This window comes from Camelus bactrianus, chromosome 21, assembly GCF_048773025.1.
Source record: "Camelus bactrianus isolate YW-2024 breed Bactrian camel chromosome 21, ASM4877302v1, whole genome shotgun sequence".
NCBI classification, from domain to species: domain Eukaryota; kingdom Metazoa; phylum Chordata; class Mammalia; order Artiodactyla; family Camelidae; genus Camelus; species Camelus bactrianus.
In genome coordinates this window covers 31,191,561-31,207,779 of record NC_133559.1, presented here as the reverse complement: position 1 = coordinate 31,207,779, position 16,219 = coordinate 31,191,561, and the positions used below count along the sequence as shown (strand labels likewise).

Below are 16,219 nucleotides of genomic sequence, written 5' to 3'. Positions count from 1 at the left end.
TCAGAAAATACTACAAAGTTCCATCTCACTCGTGTTACTCAGTTCCAGGACCAGGACGGCACCGAGGCAAGTGGTTTGTCCTTGGTGGTTTGTCCCCAGCCCTGGACCCATTGGGAGCAGGGGGAACAGAGGCCAGACAGGCCTGTGAAACCCCACAGTTCTGGGGAGGTAAAAACGGGTCCAGAATGACCCAGGCAGCCAGGAATTGAGGCGTCTGCCTGGTGACCAACACAAACACAGCAGCTGAGGAAACAAAGCTAAGCGGGGAGCTCGGCATTTCCCAGGGGGTGGGGGAGCTCAAGGCACTGAAGCAGGAAGAGAGGACTCTGCAGACACTGCGAGGATTCCAGGGCAGGTCCCCAAAGGTTGCAGCCCCGGAGGACAGGCACCAGTCACAAGTCAGCCTGCCTAGGGCTAAACAGTCTGCCCAAGAGATGGTCCTGTCCTCTGGGGAATACACCACCATCCAGAGCCTGCCGCTGTCTGTCTGTCTGCCATCCATCCATCCATCCACCCACCCATCCATCTAACCATCCATCCATCCATCCACCCATCCAACCATCCATTCATCCATCCATCCATCCGTCTAACCATCCATCCATCTAACCATCCATCCATCCATCCATCTAACCATCCAACCATCCATCCACCCACCCAACCATCCATCCACCCATCCATCCATCCATCCACCCATCCATCTACCCATCCATCCAACCATCCATCCATCCATCCATCCATCCATTCATCCACCCACCCATCCATCTAACCATCCATCCACCTATCCATCCATCCATCCACCCATCTAACCATCCATTCATCCATTCATCCATCCATCTAACCATCCATCCACCTATCCATCCATCCATCCACCCATCTAACCATCCATTCATCCATCCATCCATTCATCCATCCATCCATCCATCTAACCATCCACCCATCCATCCATCCATCCACCCATCCATCTACCCATCCATCCATCCATCCATCCATCCATCCATCCATCCATCCATCTAACCATCCACCCATCCATCCATCCTTCCATCCATTCATCCATCCATCCATCCATCTAACCATCCATCCAGCCATCCATCCATCCTTCCATCCATCCATCTAACCATCCATCCACCCATCCATCCATCCATCCACCCATCCATCTATCCATCCATCCATCCATCCATCCATCCATCCATCCATCTATCCATCCATCCATCCATCCATCCATCCATCCATCCATATAACCATCCATTCATCCATCCATCCATCCATCCTTCCATCCATCCACCCATCAAATCATCTATCTATCATTTTTAGGCATTTGATATTTCAAATATTTAATAGAAAACCTGATCAGGCATGCCACATAACAAAACAAAGAAATAAAAAGACACAAAAAAAGAAGATAAAAAATGCCCACAACCAGTATAAACATGGGAGTTAAAAGACACAGCCTCTAACACACCTGAGCTGAAAATGTAAGAACAGATAGGAGAATTTCACCAGAGGACTGAAGTCCATTAAGAACAATCCAGTGGAAACCCCAGAACTTCAAAACAAAATTAACGCCAGTGAGCACAGGGTCGGTGGTTCCGTGGGCAGATCAGACGAGGAGGAATGATGAGTGAGCTGGGAAGTAAGTCAGATGTGAATCTCCAGCCTGAAGCAGTGAGAGGGAAAAGATGGAAACACGGAAAAGAGCAGAAAACCCCAGGGGACGTGGTGAAAGTTGCTGACATGTGCGTAACTGGAGTCCAAGAAGAGGGGGGAGAAACGTAATGAGGCAGAAGCAGACTGGAAAAGATTTTCCCAGAGAATTTCCCAAAACAGACCGAAGATATCAAGCCTCAGGTTTAAAACCAACTTACAGCTTCTAAGCAGGATCAATGAACAGGAAAGTACGCATATTCACTTAGTCGTAAAACTTAGGGAAACCAAAGACAGACACTTCAAGGAGGGGAGCCCAACGCAGCATGATTTTTTTTTTTTAATATTTAGTCAACTTTTCATCATGGGAAAGCCCGGGGCTGGTGTTTCATTTGTACAACCCACTCTGTGAGCCCTGGGGTCGGGCACTGCCTCCCGCATCCCCCTGCAAATGCTCCATGGGCACCCCAGGCTGCGCTCGGTGCCCGCCTGCTGCCCAGACTCACCCATGAGTCCCCAGAGCAGACACAGCCATTCGGCTCGTGCGGGGGGTGGAGCGCAAGCCAGGGTGACACCCCCGGTCAATACACACACACATATATATATATTCTAAAACAAATGTGTGCTGAATTAATTAGCCAACCAGATGGTCTTCAGAGCCCACCCTTCAGCCCTGCTGATCAAAGCTGGGATAGGAAACCGGATGCTTGGTGTCACAGAGGGCCCCTGCACTCCTCCCTCACATCTGCCTGGGTCCACCTTCCCCCTCAGGTGTGTCTGCCGAGTGGTTACCTGCCAGCACCATGCTGGGTGCTGTGGGAAACCAGGCCCCTGCCTGCCAGGTGAGCGTTTTGTCCACATGGGGAGACTGGCATTAGCATCACACTGAGGGGCCCATGAGCTTCAGAAAGGCCTGCGGGGGGAACTGCTTCTGTCTGGGGAGCTGGAAGGCTTTCTGGAGGAAGTGGTAACTGCTAGAAGCCTGGAAGGTTGGCGGGATTCTGACAGAGCAAAAGCTGTGCAGGTAGGGGTGCGATGGGCAGCTTCCCGGGCTCTGTGCTCACAGAACAGGAGCTGGCAGCTGGCGGGGGCTTTGGGTCAATGGTTCTGTGAATCAGTGAGTGAGTCCACAGAGGCCAAGAGGTGAAAGGGGAAAGTTCAGGGCGCGATGTGCAAATATGGGTCGGGGGCTGGCCCGAGGCGGTGGAGGAGAGGAGCTGATCAGCCCCCAGGGTCCCGCGACAAGAAACAGCACAGAACTGTGGCATCAGAAGAACGTTTATCCATCGAGTCTGGTGCACCTGCTTCAGGGATGTGAGAGCATTTGCTGGGCCACATGGAGAGGTCACGGTCCGGAGGGCAAGCGCAGCCCCTGCTCCTGGGATCACCTCCTCCGTTAACGGCCGTCACAGCTCTGGGCCAACCTGCTCTGGGCCTCTTCTCAGTCCCGGCATCTCCTGGCTCCTCCTCACCATGTTCTCACGTTGTGCCTTCCCTGGTGATGCCCAGAGACAGACGATGACACCTTCAGTTTGGAAATCCGCCTCATCCCCCTTCCTGGTTCCCAGCAGACGGGGTACTGGGGCACCGTGGGTGGAAGGAGGGAGCGGGCCTCTCCCGCTGGGCTCGGGGATGTCCAGCCCCCTCCCTGCACTTCCTTTACCCAGTCAGGCCGGGCAGGGGTCCGAACGCTGACCGAGGCTCCATGGGAAGCTGGCTGACGTGTGTGCTGTCTGCTCGCCACAGTTTACATCACACGTCAGTTCCCAGGAAGAAAGGGGACTAGCGCTGCTCGCAGGCGGGGCCCCGACTCCAGGTCCTCCACAGCCCGGTGCTGGCTGGAGGGAGTGGCCTGACAGAAAAAATGACAGAGGGGGCCAAACATCACCCTTCACCCACACGCAGCTCTTCTCTGAGACGCAGAACCCACCACCTTTAACAAAAGTCAGGCACGTGACATTACAAAAAAACAAAAAACAAAACAAAAACATTTCCTTGTCTTCCTAGTTACATTTAAAAAAATCTTAAAAACATAAAAAGTATTCACTTGTGCATTAAATTACTCTCAATAATTACAAATTGCCATTCAATCTTTTCTATGACTTAGCGAAAAAGAAAATAAATTTAGCTGAGGTCAAGACTGTACTTGCCCATCCAGGTGAAGAAACTTTAGTTTTGTTATTTAACTGCCTGGAAAGTCAGCTTCCACCTCTGGCCCATAATAAACAGACAAATTCACGGTAAACTTTTAGAAGTGAGTGAGACCACCTGCATCTGTCTGTCTGTCTGTCTCTCTGTCTCTCTATCTGTCTATCCAACCATCTACCGATCTGTCTGTCTGTCTGACTGTCTATCCATCCGTCTACTGACCTATAATCCATCCGTCTTCCGACCTATAATCCATCCATCTTCTCCATCTATCTCTCATCGACTGCTGTCCATCTGCCTCCCACATCTATGCTCCACCCCCTGTCTCCATCCCTCCACCCCTTCCTCCTGGTCACACTCTGGGGTGAGGCAGCAAACTGGGAAGCTCTTGTCTTCACCACTTGAGAGAGTTCTGCGAAATGAAGCGGTAACACCTCTCTGGTCTCCTCCTTTCTCTCTAGTTCCAGGTGTGAACCTCGGGGCTGCTGGAAGGAGAGCCCAGACCTCCAGGTTCCGGTCGTGGACCAGGGAGCATGGTGCCCCTCTCTGGGACCCCAGCTGCTTCACCCTCAGAATCCCATCAGCAGAGTTGACGCATTGGTGGGTGGGTTTGGCTCCAAGCTCACCTCCCCACTGTTTCCTTCTCCTTCCATCTCCCTTTGTAAATCAGAGGTTTCTGTCCACGGGGAATCGCTCAGTCTGTGTTTCATGTCTGAGCTCTTGATTTTTGCCTTCTGGTTACCACGAGTTTCCCACAAAACATCTCGTAGGTAAAACAGTCCTCTTCCAGCTGCCAAACTCCAAATTTAAAGTATTATTTTAAAAGCAAGAGCGTACAAGAAGTTTGATAGCAGTGATCTTTTTTTAAAGGGAAGCTTATAATCCTCTCGTTTGTCTACAAACAACAGACCATTTCACCAACCTTCTTTCAAGCAGGGGAATGAGGCACAGGCAGCCAGATATAAAGACAATTTAGCAGAGAAAACTCCCTAAAGACTGAAAAAGTGATGCCACAGCTGTTTTTTGATGAAAATCAAAGACCTCACAGAAGGAAATGATCACATCGACAGGTGACTGGATAAGGAAGGTGTGGTGTGTTTACACAATGGAATACTACTCAGCCATAGAAAAGAATGAAACATGCCATTTGCAGCAACACGGATGGACCTGGAGATCATCATTCCAAGTGAAGGAAGCCAGAAAGAGAAAGAAAAATACCACATGTGGAATCTAAAAAAAGAGAATAAAAGGACACTGTGAACTCAGCTACAAAATAGAAACAGACTGGCAGACATAGTAACAAACTTATGGCTACCAGGGAAAAGGGGGTGGGAAGGGATAAATTTGGGAGTTTGAGATTTGCAAACGTTAGCCACTATTTATAAAAATAGATTTAAAAAAAACCAAATGCCTTCTGCACAGCACAGAGAACTATAGACAATACCTTGTAATAACCTATAATGAAAAAGCATATGAAAACGAATACATGTGTGTCTATGCATGACTGGGACGGTGTGCTGTGCACCAGACATTGACACACTGTAACTGACTGCACTTCAATTACTAAAGGAGTAAGAAGGAAATGATCAATGGTCCCCAATGGATAAACACACACTTCCTTGGCTTTGAGTGAAAATTCTCCTCTGTGAATCCTTATGTCAAACAGTCACATCACACGGACGTGCCCTGTGGGTGAAGGCCAGCGGGGGGCCCTCCCAAGGATGAACCCGCTCCCTCCTGTCGCAGCGTCCACGCCCTCATCACCCCCGACAGAGCCAGACAAGGCGCCAGCAGCGCAGACGTCGGGCGCCCTGCGCTGCCCACAGCCGGGGACTCTTCTGTGAAGTCCCCGTATCCAAACTGGAGTTATCCCTCCAAAAAACACTCCACCACCACCTTCCTTTCACTCAGTAACACACAAGAACCCGAGAATGCAGGCAAAACCACCCAATGCAATTGGGACCTTGTTCCTTCTCGTCTTCTGACGACGTCCCGTTTCTGTTCAGAGGTTTCGATCCAAACACACTGGGAAGAAAACACACTGGGCCCCGTTCCACGGGTGCTGTGCAGGGAATCCTAATGTGGGAACAGCTTTCTCTTCACAGTGAGTCTTGCCCAAGCAGTGTCTGCTCTGCAAGATGCCCGGAGAGAAGCCAGCTTCTCCACTGATGATGGAGGGCACTTGGCAACTGGCAAGGAATGAGCACACCGCAAACCGGGCTCAGGAAAACACACCCCTGCTCTCCTGCGGGCTGTAAGGAGGAATGGCCTCGGGGCTGCAGGCCCCCCAAAGCCTGCAAACGGGGCTGCAGAACGGGGGCCGGGGAAGGGGCCCTCGTGTCTCCGAGCCTGAGGCAGGACCACCCTCTGGGGCCCTCGTATGCTTTCCTCTTTAGAAAAAGCTGAGCCAAACCAGACACAACACGCTTCTTGTGAGCAGTCATGGGTGTGAAGACGGCTCACATGTGGGGCAGCCCTCCGCCCACTGCTCTCCGGGACTCTCTTGCAAAACAGGAGCACCATCCCCATGAAACCCTAACCCCAGGGCCTCGCGTGTGCTAAGCGCACTCTACCACTGAGCTACAACCCCCCCACCAACTGATCTTTAAAAAACGAGTATCAGGCCTGGGAACTGGGTTCTGGCCACAACAGAGCAGCCCGCTCCTCCCGGGTCCCACCATGTCCAGCCACAGCCCCGGGCACCACACGGCCACGGGCATGGGGATGCTGACAGACAGAAGGAAGGATGCAGGCTGGAGAGGTGCCCTGACTGCCTCCCAGGATCCCGGACTGTCAGACAGAAACAGCTCCAGGGAAAGCCTGCGGCTAACCAAAGACCCAAAACAGAAACAAAAACAGTGTTGTAACAGCAGCAAACCTCGGCAATACCTGCCCTGTTCTGACCCAACACCCAGGGGACCCACAGCCTAGCCCACCATACCACACCGAGCGGAAAGTGGACCCTTCATGTCACCAGCACCCCCAACCCCGTCACAGGAGCAGTGGCCCTGGCTGCCCAGTGGGGCGGGGTCCTCAGGGTGCAGGGAGAGCTGGCGCCCCCCACTGAGCCTCCAGACCGAGTGCAGGGCTGCAAGTCCGAGGGCCAGCCCTGCACCCACCACCCCACTGCCCCAGGGTCACGGCCGGCTGGAAGGTGCGTCTGAACATCCAAACACCCACATGGCTCAGGACCACCGCCAGGCAGGTGCGCTGCCTGAAAACAAGGGGGCAACCAGAGCTCGGGCGCGCACACCAGAGAAGTCCAGGGTACAACCTAAACCCACAGGTGGCAGGACCTCGGGAGCAGAGGGACGGGATGGCGGGGTACAGACACCTACAGACACCCAGGAGGGACCCCGAGACCCACACCTTCCAGGACCAGAGCGTGCGCTCACCTTCACAGGGCTGCCTGGGACCCCCGGCATTCTAGGAGCGTGTCTCTGTGTGCCCGGGCACCCAGGAGAGCTGGCTGCCCAGTGCGTCCCAGAGCCGTCACACCGTCATCCCAGTCCTCCCACCCCTCCGCCCCCTCCCACCGCGTCTGTGAGGCCCACCTGGCCTTCATGTAGCCAATCCAGCCCCTGCCCTGCCTGAGGCGACCTGCACATCAGATACCAGAGGTGCCTGGTATTCAGCAGCAGAGCTGGAAGGTGAACTGGTTCCCGGCCCCCTCAGGATGGGACAAGGCAGTGACCAGCCTGAAGCAGGACACGGGAGAGTGGGGTCTGGGGGAGGGGCTTTTGGACACACAGCGCCTCCATGAACTGCACTAGGTTACCTTTGAATCCCAAGATCAGACCTGCGGTGCCGACGCTTAGGTGGGCCGTCTGCAAAGCAGGTGGGACCCCAGGGCCAGGGCCAACCCCTGACTGACCTTAACACCCTTTGGCCACACCCCCCTCACCCCCACGTGGGGATTCTGACTCAGCTGAGCGCTTCGTGCCTTTGGATGTCATTTGACCGTTTTCTTCAAATACAGGGAGGGGAAGCTGAAGGGGGCAAGTGGGCGGCAGCAGAATGACTGTCGATTAACGGTCCTCAGTGCGCGCACTGCTTGCCTAGAATGCACACTGACCATCACACCCAAACTCCACCCGGTTTCACTTTCCTCCTGCTCTCAGAGCCGCGCCCCCCCCGTCCCCAGGCGCCGATCGGAGTGTCTGCAGCTCTGAAATCATGAGTGTCTCAGACGTTTTTAAATCTGGGCAACGTCACATATACCAACTTCCTTTACAGCGAGGACAGTAACAGAAATTGGAGAGACAGCGGCTTTTGCGGAGCGCCTACTGCTGTACAGAAAAGGGTCGCCCCCTCCTACAGACGAGGAGAGCAGTGCTGAAAGGGGAGCTCAAGAAACTTGCTCGGGGAATTGCAGCTCTTGGGGATGGATGGAAATGCTGGCTGTCATGACTGTGGTGGTGGTTTCCTGGGTGCGGACGCCTCCACCAAATCCATCAGCCTGAGCATCTGAAATGTGTGGTTTGCAGACAGGAACCACACCACTGCAAAGGTGTTAAGAATTAAGAAGGAAAAAACAAAGTTGTTCAAACAACTTACTATACGTAAGGTGAACAGCACAGAGAACTATATTCAATACCCTGTCATGGCCTGTAATGAAAAAGAATATGAGAATATATATATAAATGGATCTCTGTGCTATACACCGGACACTAACACTAGTTTGTAAATTAGCTACACTTCATTTAGAAAGAATGCAGCTTGCTCAAAGGCGGTCAGCTCATCTCTATGCCTGAAAGCTGTGTTTTCCAACAAGACACCCTTGCCCCTCCATCAGGGAAATCTCAAAGTCAGCAGAATCAACGCAGTAAAACAGCCCTGTCCTAAAGGAACTGCCTCTTTGCTCCAAAAACAGAGGAACGCCTGCCTCGGAGGGGCCTGCCAGCCAGCTTCCCGCACGTGGATGGGGCCCGGGGCCTCTGGGGTAGCCTGCAGCCCTGGGACCGAGGCTCCCGGGCTCCCGCCAGCCACCGTCAGCAGCAGAGAGAGACCGCTCTCTCCCTGGATGTACAGGGGCCAAAATGCTCTTAAATTCACCTCTGGAGCTGGAAAAAGATTTCTGTCCCACCCGGACAGTTTCTAATATGTCAACACCCACCTGAAGCATGTGGAAAATTACTGCCATGCATACAGATGGCATTAAAGTGACGGGAGATGTCTGGAGAGACATTATCTTCCCTTCAGCCACGGATAAGTTAAGTCTCCCACATCTGGAAGGCACTGCTCGCAGGACGTTCAGGCTGGAGAGGCAAGCGGGCAGCGGGAGCACCAGCCCAGGCTTGCTGCACTGAGTGTGACTGTCCCCTCCCCAGGAATCGCCCCACCCCATCCTTCCAGCTGAGACACGCACACAGGCCGCATCACTCTGGCCAGGCCCGTGCCTACCCGCCCGCCGCGGCAGCCTGGGCCACAAGCCGCCAGGCTCACCTGGAGATTGCAGAGGTGAGCCTCCGGGAGCCCTGGTGACAACCGGGCAGGTTACCTCGCTGACTGTGTATTCTGCTTTAAAGTCTTGGGCTCTGAATCCCTCCAGCAGGCAAGGCGAGGCTCATTCAGAAGCCCCCACTTTGACCCCCAGGCCGGCTTTCGGCGCCGAGTGAAGCACTGCTCTCCCAGGAAGGTGCAGGAGCACCTGGGCCCTGCGTCCTCCCGGGGCAGCCGGCGACCCCTCCGGGCCGGGGAGGAACCGGGCAGGCGGAGGAGTGATCTGAGCAGGGAAGCAGCCGGCTCCAGACCGCACATCTGTAAGCAGGCTTCCCTCTGCCCCGGGAGCCCTGGCTGCTGAGACAAAGCAGAGCTTTCTTCTGGAAGGAGGTGCCTCCGGACTGCAGGGCCGGGCGTCCTGTCCCACAGCTGTGGGACCCGGGGACACTGGGAAGAGCGGGACCCTCCGCAGCCGGGTCCCCCATCGGGCCCTGTGCCCGCATCCCAGCCCCTCCCGCTCCCCTCCGCCCCTCCCCCACCTCTGGGAGGTCAGTTCTCAGCCTCGCAGAGACATGGCCAGAGGCTGCTGGGAGGGGACCGGTGTGTACCTGGGCGCCGCGGGCACCGGGCGGTCCTAGGATAGGCCGGGAGACCGGGCAGCGGGAGGCGACCGCAGGAGGGCTGTCCCCAGAGGCGGCCCCCACCCGCCGGGGCCGGGCGACTCTGGTTCCGGTGTCCTGGGGGAGTCGGGGCGGGTCGCGGGGCGGCCACCTCCGAGGAGGCCCATTCAGAGGGCGGCAGGAGAGCTCCTCCGAGGAAAGAATCTGGCTGTCCGGCGGCCTGCCCAGCGAGTGCCTCCCTCCGATGGCACGGCCAGCCCCACCCGCTCCCTGCCTGGTTTGCTTCCTCTCCATTTCTGCCCCCTTTTCCTTTTCCCTCCCTTTCATCTCTCCAGGCTCCCGGCTGAACCCTGCACCACTGGGCTCCAGCCCATGGCCAGTGCCACCCGAGCGGCTAGCGTGAGTGTCCTTGGGGCTGGGACCCCAGGGAGACAGCCAACCCGAACGAGCCCCCCAAGGCCCCCATCCAGGACCTGCACCTTGACAGAGGCAGATGCGCTTCCCTGGGATCCCAGGCTCACAGCGAAGCCTCCTGCCCTGTCCCCTTCCCTGGGACCAGGGCACCGCCTCTCATCGCCCAGGCACCAGCCCCAGGCCTTCACTCCATCCCCTGCCCAGGGCAGCCGGGGGTGAGCGCTTTCCTCAAACCCCACAGGGCTTCCTCCCACAGCAGTGGCTCCCATACCCTCCTGCTGGCTGACTCTCTTTTCCAACCAATCAGCCAGCTTCACCTGGCCGGTGGCTTAGCTCAAACACACTAGATCCCTTTCTTCTGCTCTGCTCAAGTTCTTCACTCTACATGGAAGACCTCCCCCATCCCTGAACCTAAGCAATCTGGTGAGCTCCTATATACTCGTCAAAGCCCATTTCAAATGACCCTACACTTGGGACACTGTCCCCCCTCAGTCAGGTAAGTCCATGCTCCGTCCCTCATGGCCTCAGATCTGACCATAAGAAGTCCGTTCAGCAGAGCAGAAGGGACTTGTCCTGGGTGTGGCCTCTGATATCGAAGCCCAGGGTGGTAGGCAGTGTACCATGAGGTCTACATCCACCTAGTGCAGCACAGAGTGGGTGCTCACCCCTCGCCTCTCCTGCCTCACGGGCCAGGCACAGTCCCACTTGTCCGCCAAATCCTAGTGCGGACACCACACTCCCTGAAGTCCTCCCTGGAAGAGGGACCCATGACCCTCCTGGGAGTCCGGGGGGCCAGCACTCGCCCCGCCTCCAGGGCTGCACGGAGGCACTGGGCACGGTGCACGTGGCAGGCTTCCAGGACACCTTCTAGCCACGCCGTGCAGAGTCACCCCTGCCCAGCCCTGCCGTGACCCTCTGACCCACTCATCAAGCCAGTGGAAGCTCACAGGCACTCATCTCTCACAGGATGGATGCCTGGCCCACCTCCCCAAGTTCGAGGCCAGGAAGGCCCCAAGGACCCTCCACCCTGAGGGCCACGCAGGGCACTTCCTCTGGGTTGTTTATGGCCTGCAGGGTCTGCAGGAAATGCCCGGCCACAGCCCAGGGCAGGCCCAGCCGGCGGACAGATGGGCTTTTCCCGTGGCCCACGGCTCCCCGAACAGAGAGGAAGGCGGCCGTCTGGCAGGGCAGCCAGGCCCAGGAAGGGCTGAGATGGACAGCGCTCCCCAGGGTGGGTCCTTCCCCTGGTGCAGGCGGGGCAGCCCATGGGGTGGGCAGAGGGGACAGCCGGGCCCGCTTTCTGAGATGCCACCTCTGTGCTGTGTCCAGCCTCTCTGTGACCAGGGCAGCTCTGGTGTGGACGCTTGCAGACTGGCCTGCCCTTCCTCCTTGTCCCCTCTGCTTGGCGGGGTGGGAGCAGCGGGGACTCGGCTGATGGCACAGGTGTGCTCCAGGTGGAAGCAACTCCCATGAAAGGTCACATTCAGAAAACTCGTCCCTAAAACCGTGCTGCCCCCAGGAAGTATCCAGGACCTGGGTCAGAGGGAGGCGGGCGCCCACTCACCCCTTGTGCAGTCACCACCCAGTGCAGACACAGTGTCCCATCAGCAACGCCGACCCTCCCGCCCATGTCCGCAGCCACCATGCGCCGGGCTCCCCAAAGGAACAGCGTCTCCCTCCCACTCACTCACAGGTGCTCACGCCTTAAAAACAACACAGACTTTCACCTAGAACCTCTTGGACGCTGGATGCTGAGAACGTAAGGGTGAGTGAGGAGCAGACGGAGGACAGTTTGGAAGTTAAAGGGGGGGAGAGACGGAAACCCCATGCAGGCCTCTGCCTCCTGCAGGCTCGTCCCCGCCAGCCCACCCTCCCAGTGCCCCTGAGAACAGGAGGGCCGTCGGGGACAGCCTGCCACCCCTCCACCCTGACAGGCAGGGCTGGGCGCCCCTCCTGACCCACTGCACACCGCAGCCACACCGGTGGTGACGTGAGACCGTGACACGCGGCAGGGGTGGGGGGCAGCAACCACGGGGGGGCCAATCTCTGGGAACCCCACCCCTTCCCCAAGGAGCTGGAATAACCGTCCTGCCTGTTAGCATATGAAGTTATGGGGGCACCTCGGGGCTCATCTCAGTTTCCTGGATGACCCCGTGCTCCGGGGCCACCTCTGGCCTCTCCAGACAGCCTGCATTCTGTCTGTGGGCTGCGTCCCCCTGAATAAATCTACCTTCACTCCACTGCTCTTGAATTCTTTCCTGCATGGAGCCAGGGACCCTCACATGATGGGGGGCATCCCCGGGGCTCCGCCCAACCCTGGGACCTGGCCGTGCCCTGCCCGATGCCCCCACAACCCCAGCCCCAAGTAAACCTCTCCCCGCACCGCTGACTAGCGTCCGGCTCTGTTTCTCCCTGACCTCATCGGCTGGCTGGCTGGGGGACAACCCGACACGTCTGGATTACGCCAAGCCAGCACCCGGTTCAGTCCGATGTGGGAAGACACACTAGTCAGAAGTCAGAGCCCAGCTGAGACCGTAACATCAGAACCAGGCAAACTGGGAACAGCCACGGAGCCCCGAGTCAGGTCAGCTGCTCGAACCACCCGCATCTCCCCCAAGTGAAGCCCCGTCCTCCCCTCTTTCCAGAAACCACTGTGGCCCGAGCACTCCACCCGCCTGGCACTGCTCTGCACACGGCAGCCAGACCAGCGTGTCTCCAGTGGACCCGGTTGTGGCGCCATGGCACCCACTGACTTGGCCCAAACCCACTAACTGGGTTCCAGTGAGCTGCCCATCGTGGGGGACAGGGGACGGGGCTGTGTGGAGACAGAGACGCCATCCCTTTGCGTCTGAGTTATTGAAACAGAAGAACACGCACGAGGCTACACACGGCAGCATGGGCACCTGTCCGCCGTCCTTGCATTCGACGTTAGAGGCGCCAACACAGCACACGCTTCTCCACACCCTCCACGCACTCATGCTTGCTAAGGAGCTGGTCTCTGCATGTGCACACTGGGCCACACGGGAAACTCTGCAGGACAGACGGCCCTTCTGTTAAACGACCTGGGATCTGGGTTCCTCAGGAGGGAGGGGCAGTGGAGCGGCCATCGTCCCCAGGACAAGAAGTGGGATTAAACACACAGTCAGCCTCCCACCTTCCCAGAGGTGCACCTGAGGGACCCCCTCCCTGCTTTCCGGGGCAGAAAGCAGCGACATGGAGAACCCACGATGACTGAGGAGAGCAATTTTTAAATGGGAACACGGCTTGAGCCGCAGCCCCTCCACTGCCTGACTATGGACTCTCCAGGCAAGTGGCATCTACCCGGGAGGCGGAGCTGAGTAGCCCAACCAGCACGCATCCACGCTCCCTCCGTGGGGTGGGCGCAGGGGTGTGTTAGGTGCCCAGGAGGGAGCAGACCCACCCCTGTGCTGGGGGACCCAGGATGGGGACCACACCCAGGACGTAGGAGCCAGGACAGGGCCCCGGAGGCGGCAGAGGTCCAACGCCCCAGCAGACCCCAGCTCACCCCTGCACCCCTCCACCCCATGGCCAGTGCTGCCCTTGCTGTCCAGGCTGCTGCGGTGCGACCCAGGCACGTGGCGGTGCTCCTGCATGAGAGGACGCCCAGGGCAGAAGAGAGCGGGGTCTTAACCTGAGCTCCTCTGTACAGGCTGCTGCCACCCATCAGGGGCCCTGGGGGGCTGAATGGAGGGTAACGGGGGGTCGTCACTGCAGAATAAAGCAGAGTGAGGCGCCGTCCATCCCCGAGTCCTCTCTGAGGGGCCATCGTGCAGGCGGCCAGCTCTGCTCCCTCCTTACCGTACGGCGTCTCTGGAGACATGGGGAACACAGGCGTGAGGGGCAGGGTCTCACTGCCACTGCCAGTGGGCGAGAAGACCCTGCTGTCGACCCCGTCCAGGTCCTGGGGGTACACGGGGATCGCCGTCTGGAAGTGGCATGGGGTGGGGGTCAGGTGAGCCAGCCCTGGTCTGAGCGTGGGCCCAGGAGGCAGGGGTGGAAACCCAGGAAGTGCTGTGGCCATAAAGGTGGGGGAGCGTTGGGTGGTCCAGCCGGTGACAGCCACGTGGTGAGTGGAGCTGGTGGGGAGTCTGTGCAGGGGTGAGCGCCCGGGGAACGAAGTAGGTGAGTGACCTTCACCCGCAGTGTGTCCCCAGGCAGGTACGCACACGGCGCACTGAACCCACAGCTCAGGGAAGAGGCTGCCTGGACCCGTTTCCTCTATGGGCCCTGGCTCGGTGCCTGGATTAACATTAACGGTGACGTTCTCCTCCCCGTCTGCTCTGGGCCCCAGCACTCCCGCCTGGACAGCACATGAAACCTGACATGAAAGGGTTCCTGGTCTGGGGGCTTGCCGACCCGTCTTACTTCGATTCTGGTTAAAAGCCTGAACCATGCCTCCCGGAAGATGCTCTGATGTTCTCCCCAGGGGGTGGGGCGGGCGTCCCATGTCCACACTGACCCACACGTTCTCCCTGCCCCCCTCCTGGGGACCCCGAGAGGCCTTGGGTGGGGACTTGGGCCCCCCTGCGGGGACCTGGAGGAAGTCTGTTTGCGGCTGGTGGCTGCTGTCCGCCCACGGAGTTCCGGGCCCTCATCCCTCCCACGGGTCAGAACACAGAGGTCCGATGACCGGAGCGAGGCACACACCCAGGGCCCGCTCGGGACAGCGACCGCGCACCCATGCTCTGCACCCACACCCTGCCTCGGGCCAGGCCCCGGGCGTGCTGTGGCTACCTCCTTGGCGCTGGCTGGAGAGAGAAAGAACACCAGGCTTGGGGCCTGTTCCACACTGGTGGGCTTCCCCCAGCCGCACTTGGACTTGGAGAAGGCTGGGGGCCCCCCGGTGTTATTGTCATACTGCCCAACGCTCAGCTTCTGGAACCTTCCTCTCGGGGGCTCGTCACCTGCAGGGAGGGAAACAAGTGGGCTGGAGGCGCGTTCCGCGCGGGGCAGACCGCCAGCCCGTAACTGCGACCGACTTTAAACCTCTCAGAGACACTCGATTCATTATTTTTTCTTTTTCTGGTTCCAGAGCACCTTCCTCACCCGCCCCCTCCCGCGGCCCCAGCAACCACTAACCCACTTTCCGTCTTGACGGGTTTGCCTGTTTGGACATTTCATTGACAGGGAACCCCAGGGCTCCGGCCGCTCTCCCCCGGCATGACCGGTTACCACCCACTGTCAGTCTCTCCCACCGCCGGTTCCACCAGGACCTGTGTCCAGCGGGCTCCCCAGAATGGAGAGCCGGCCGGGCACCCAGTGGGGGCTCAGGAAGCACGGGGTGGGGGAACCCGGGGCCCTGGACCGAGCCCACTTCCCAACCCCCAGAGTCAGCAAGAAGGACTCTCCGTGGTGGTCGAGCTTGGAAAGGCCCCGGCGGCCGCAGGCATGGGGACTCACAGTCTGAGACCCCTGCCTGAGCTCAGCGCCCCCTCCTGCAGCACCTGCAGGCACCTCTGAGGCCAGAGGGCCTGCGTGCCGCTTCAGGACCACCACAGAGGGAACAGCCACTTTGACCAGACACAGACGTCTTTTTCTTGGGTCACCAATGTGTACACATTTCCACCTGCCTACATGGTCGGTCGCCTTCTTTACATGTTGTACTGCGTCTTTTAGAAACATTTTACCCCTTCTTGTTTTTACAGAGAGGGTGTGGGAGGGGGGTGCGGGGCCCCGGAGGGAGGCTGGCCCCCACCCCGACACAGGCAGGGCCCAGACGCCATTCCCAGGGCAGGACAGGTGCATGGTGGGGGCCCAGCGCTTTTGGAAGGTGGATCGGGGTGGAAACGCCCGTGGCTGTCAGTCAGTGATGGGCAGGAGGACCCTGTGAGCCTGGCCACCCCAGGAGGGGACGACTGATGCCCCCCAAGGCTGTCGGGTCACAGCACGCAAAGCACGTCACCCAGGGAGACACCCAAATGCGCTGCTCTGAA

General features: G+C 58.1%; 1 protein-coding gene and 1 long non-coding RNA gene across 2 annotated transcripts in view; both read right to left on the bottom strand.

Moving 5' to 3' along the window:
* Nucleotides 1–16,219, bottom strand: part of LOC141574331 (tensin-3-like) — an 89,475-nt gene that overhangs the window by 20,182 nt on the left and 53,074 nt on the right. The window contains 4 exon segments of the mRNA XM_074349092.1: nucleotides 12,386–12,392; nucleotides 13,918–13,994; nucleotides 14,085–14,211; nucleotides 15,021–15,190. Of these exon segments, the coding sequence (XP_074205193.1) occupies nucleotides 12,386–12,392; nucleotides 13,918–13,994; nucleotides 14,085–14,211; nucleotides 15,021–15,190 (381 nt within the window).
* LOC141574403 (uncharacterized) lies at nucleotides 1,361–7,298 on the bottom strand. Its single transcript, XR_012501483.1, has 3 exons — nucleotides 4,416–7,298; nucleotides 3,305–3,493; nucleotides 1,361–3,136 (listed from the first exon to the last, which is right to left on the bottom strand). It is a non-coding gene; the product is annotated as an uncharacterized LOC141574403 (long non-coding RNA).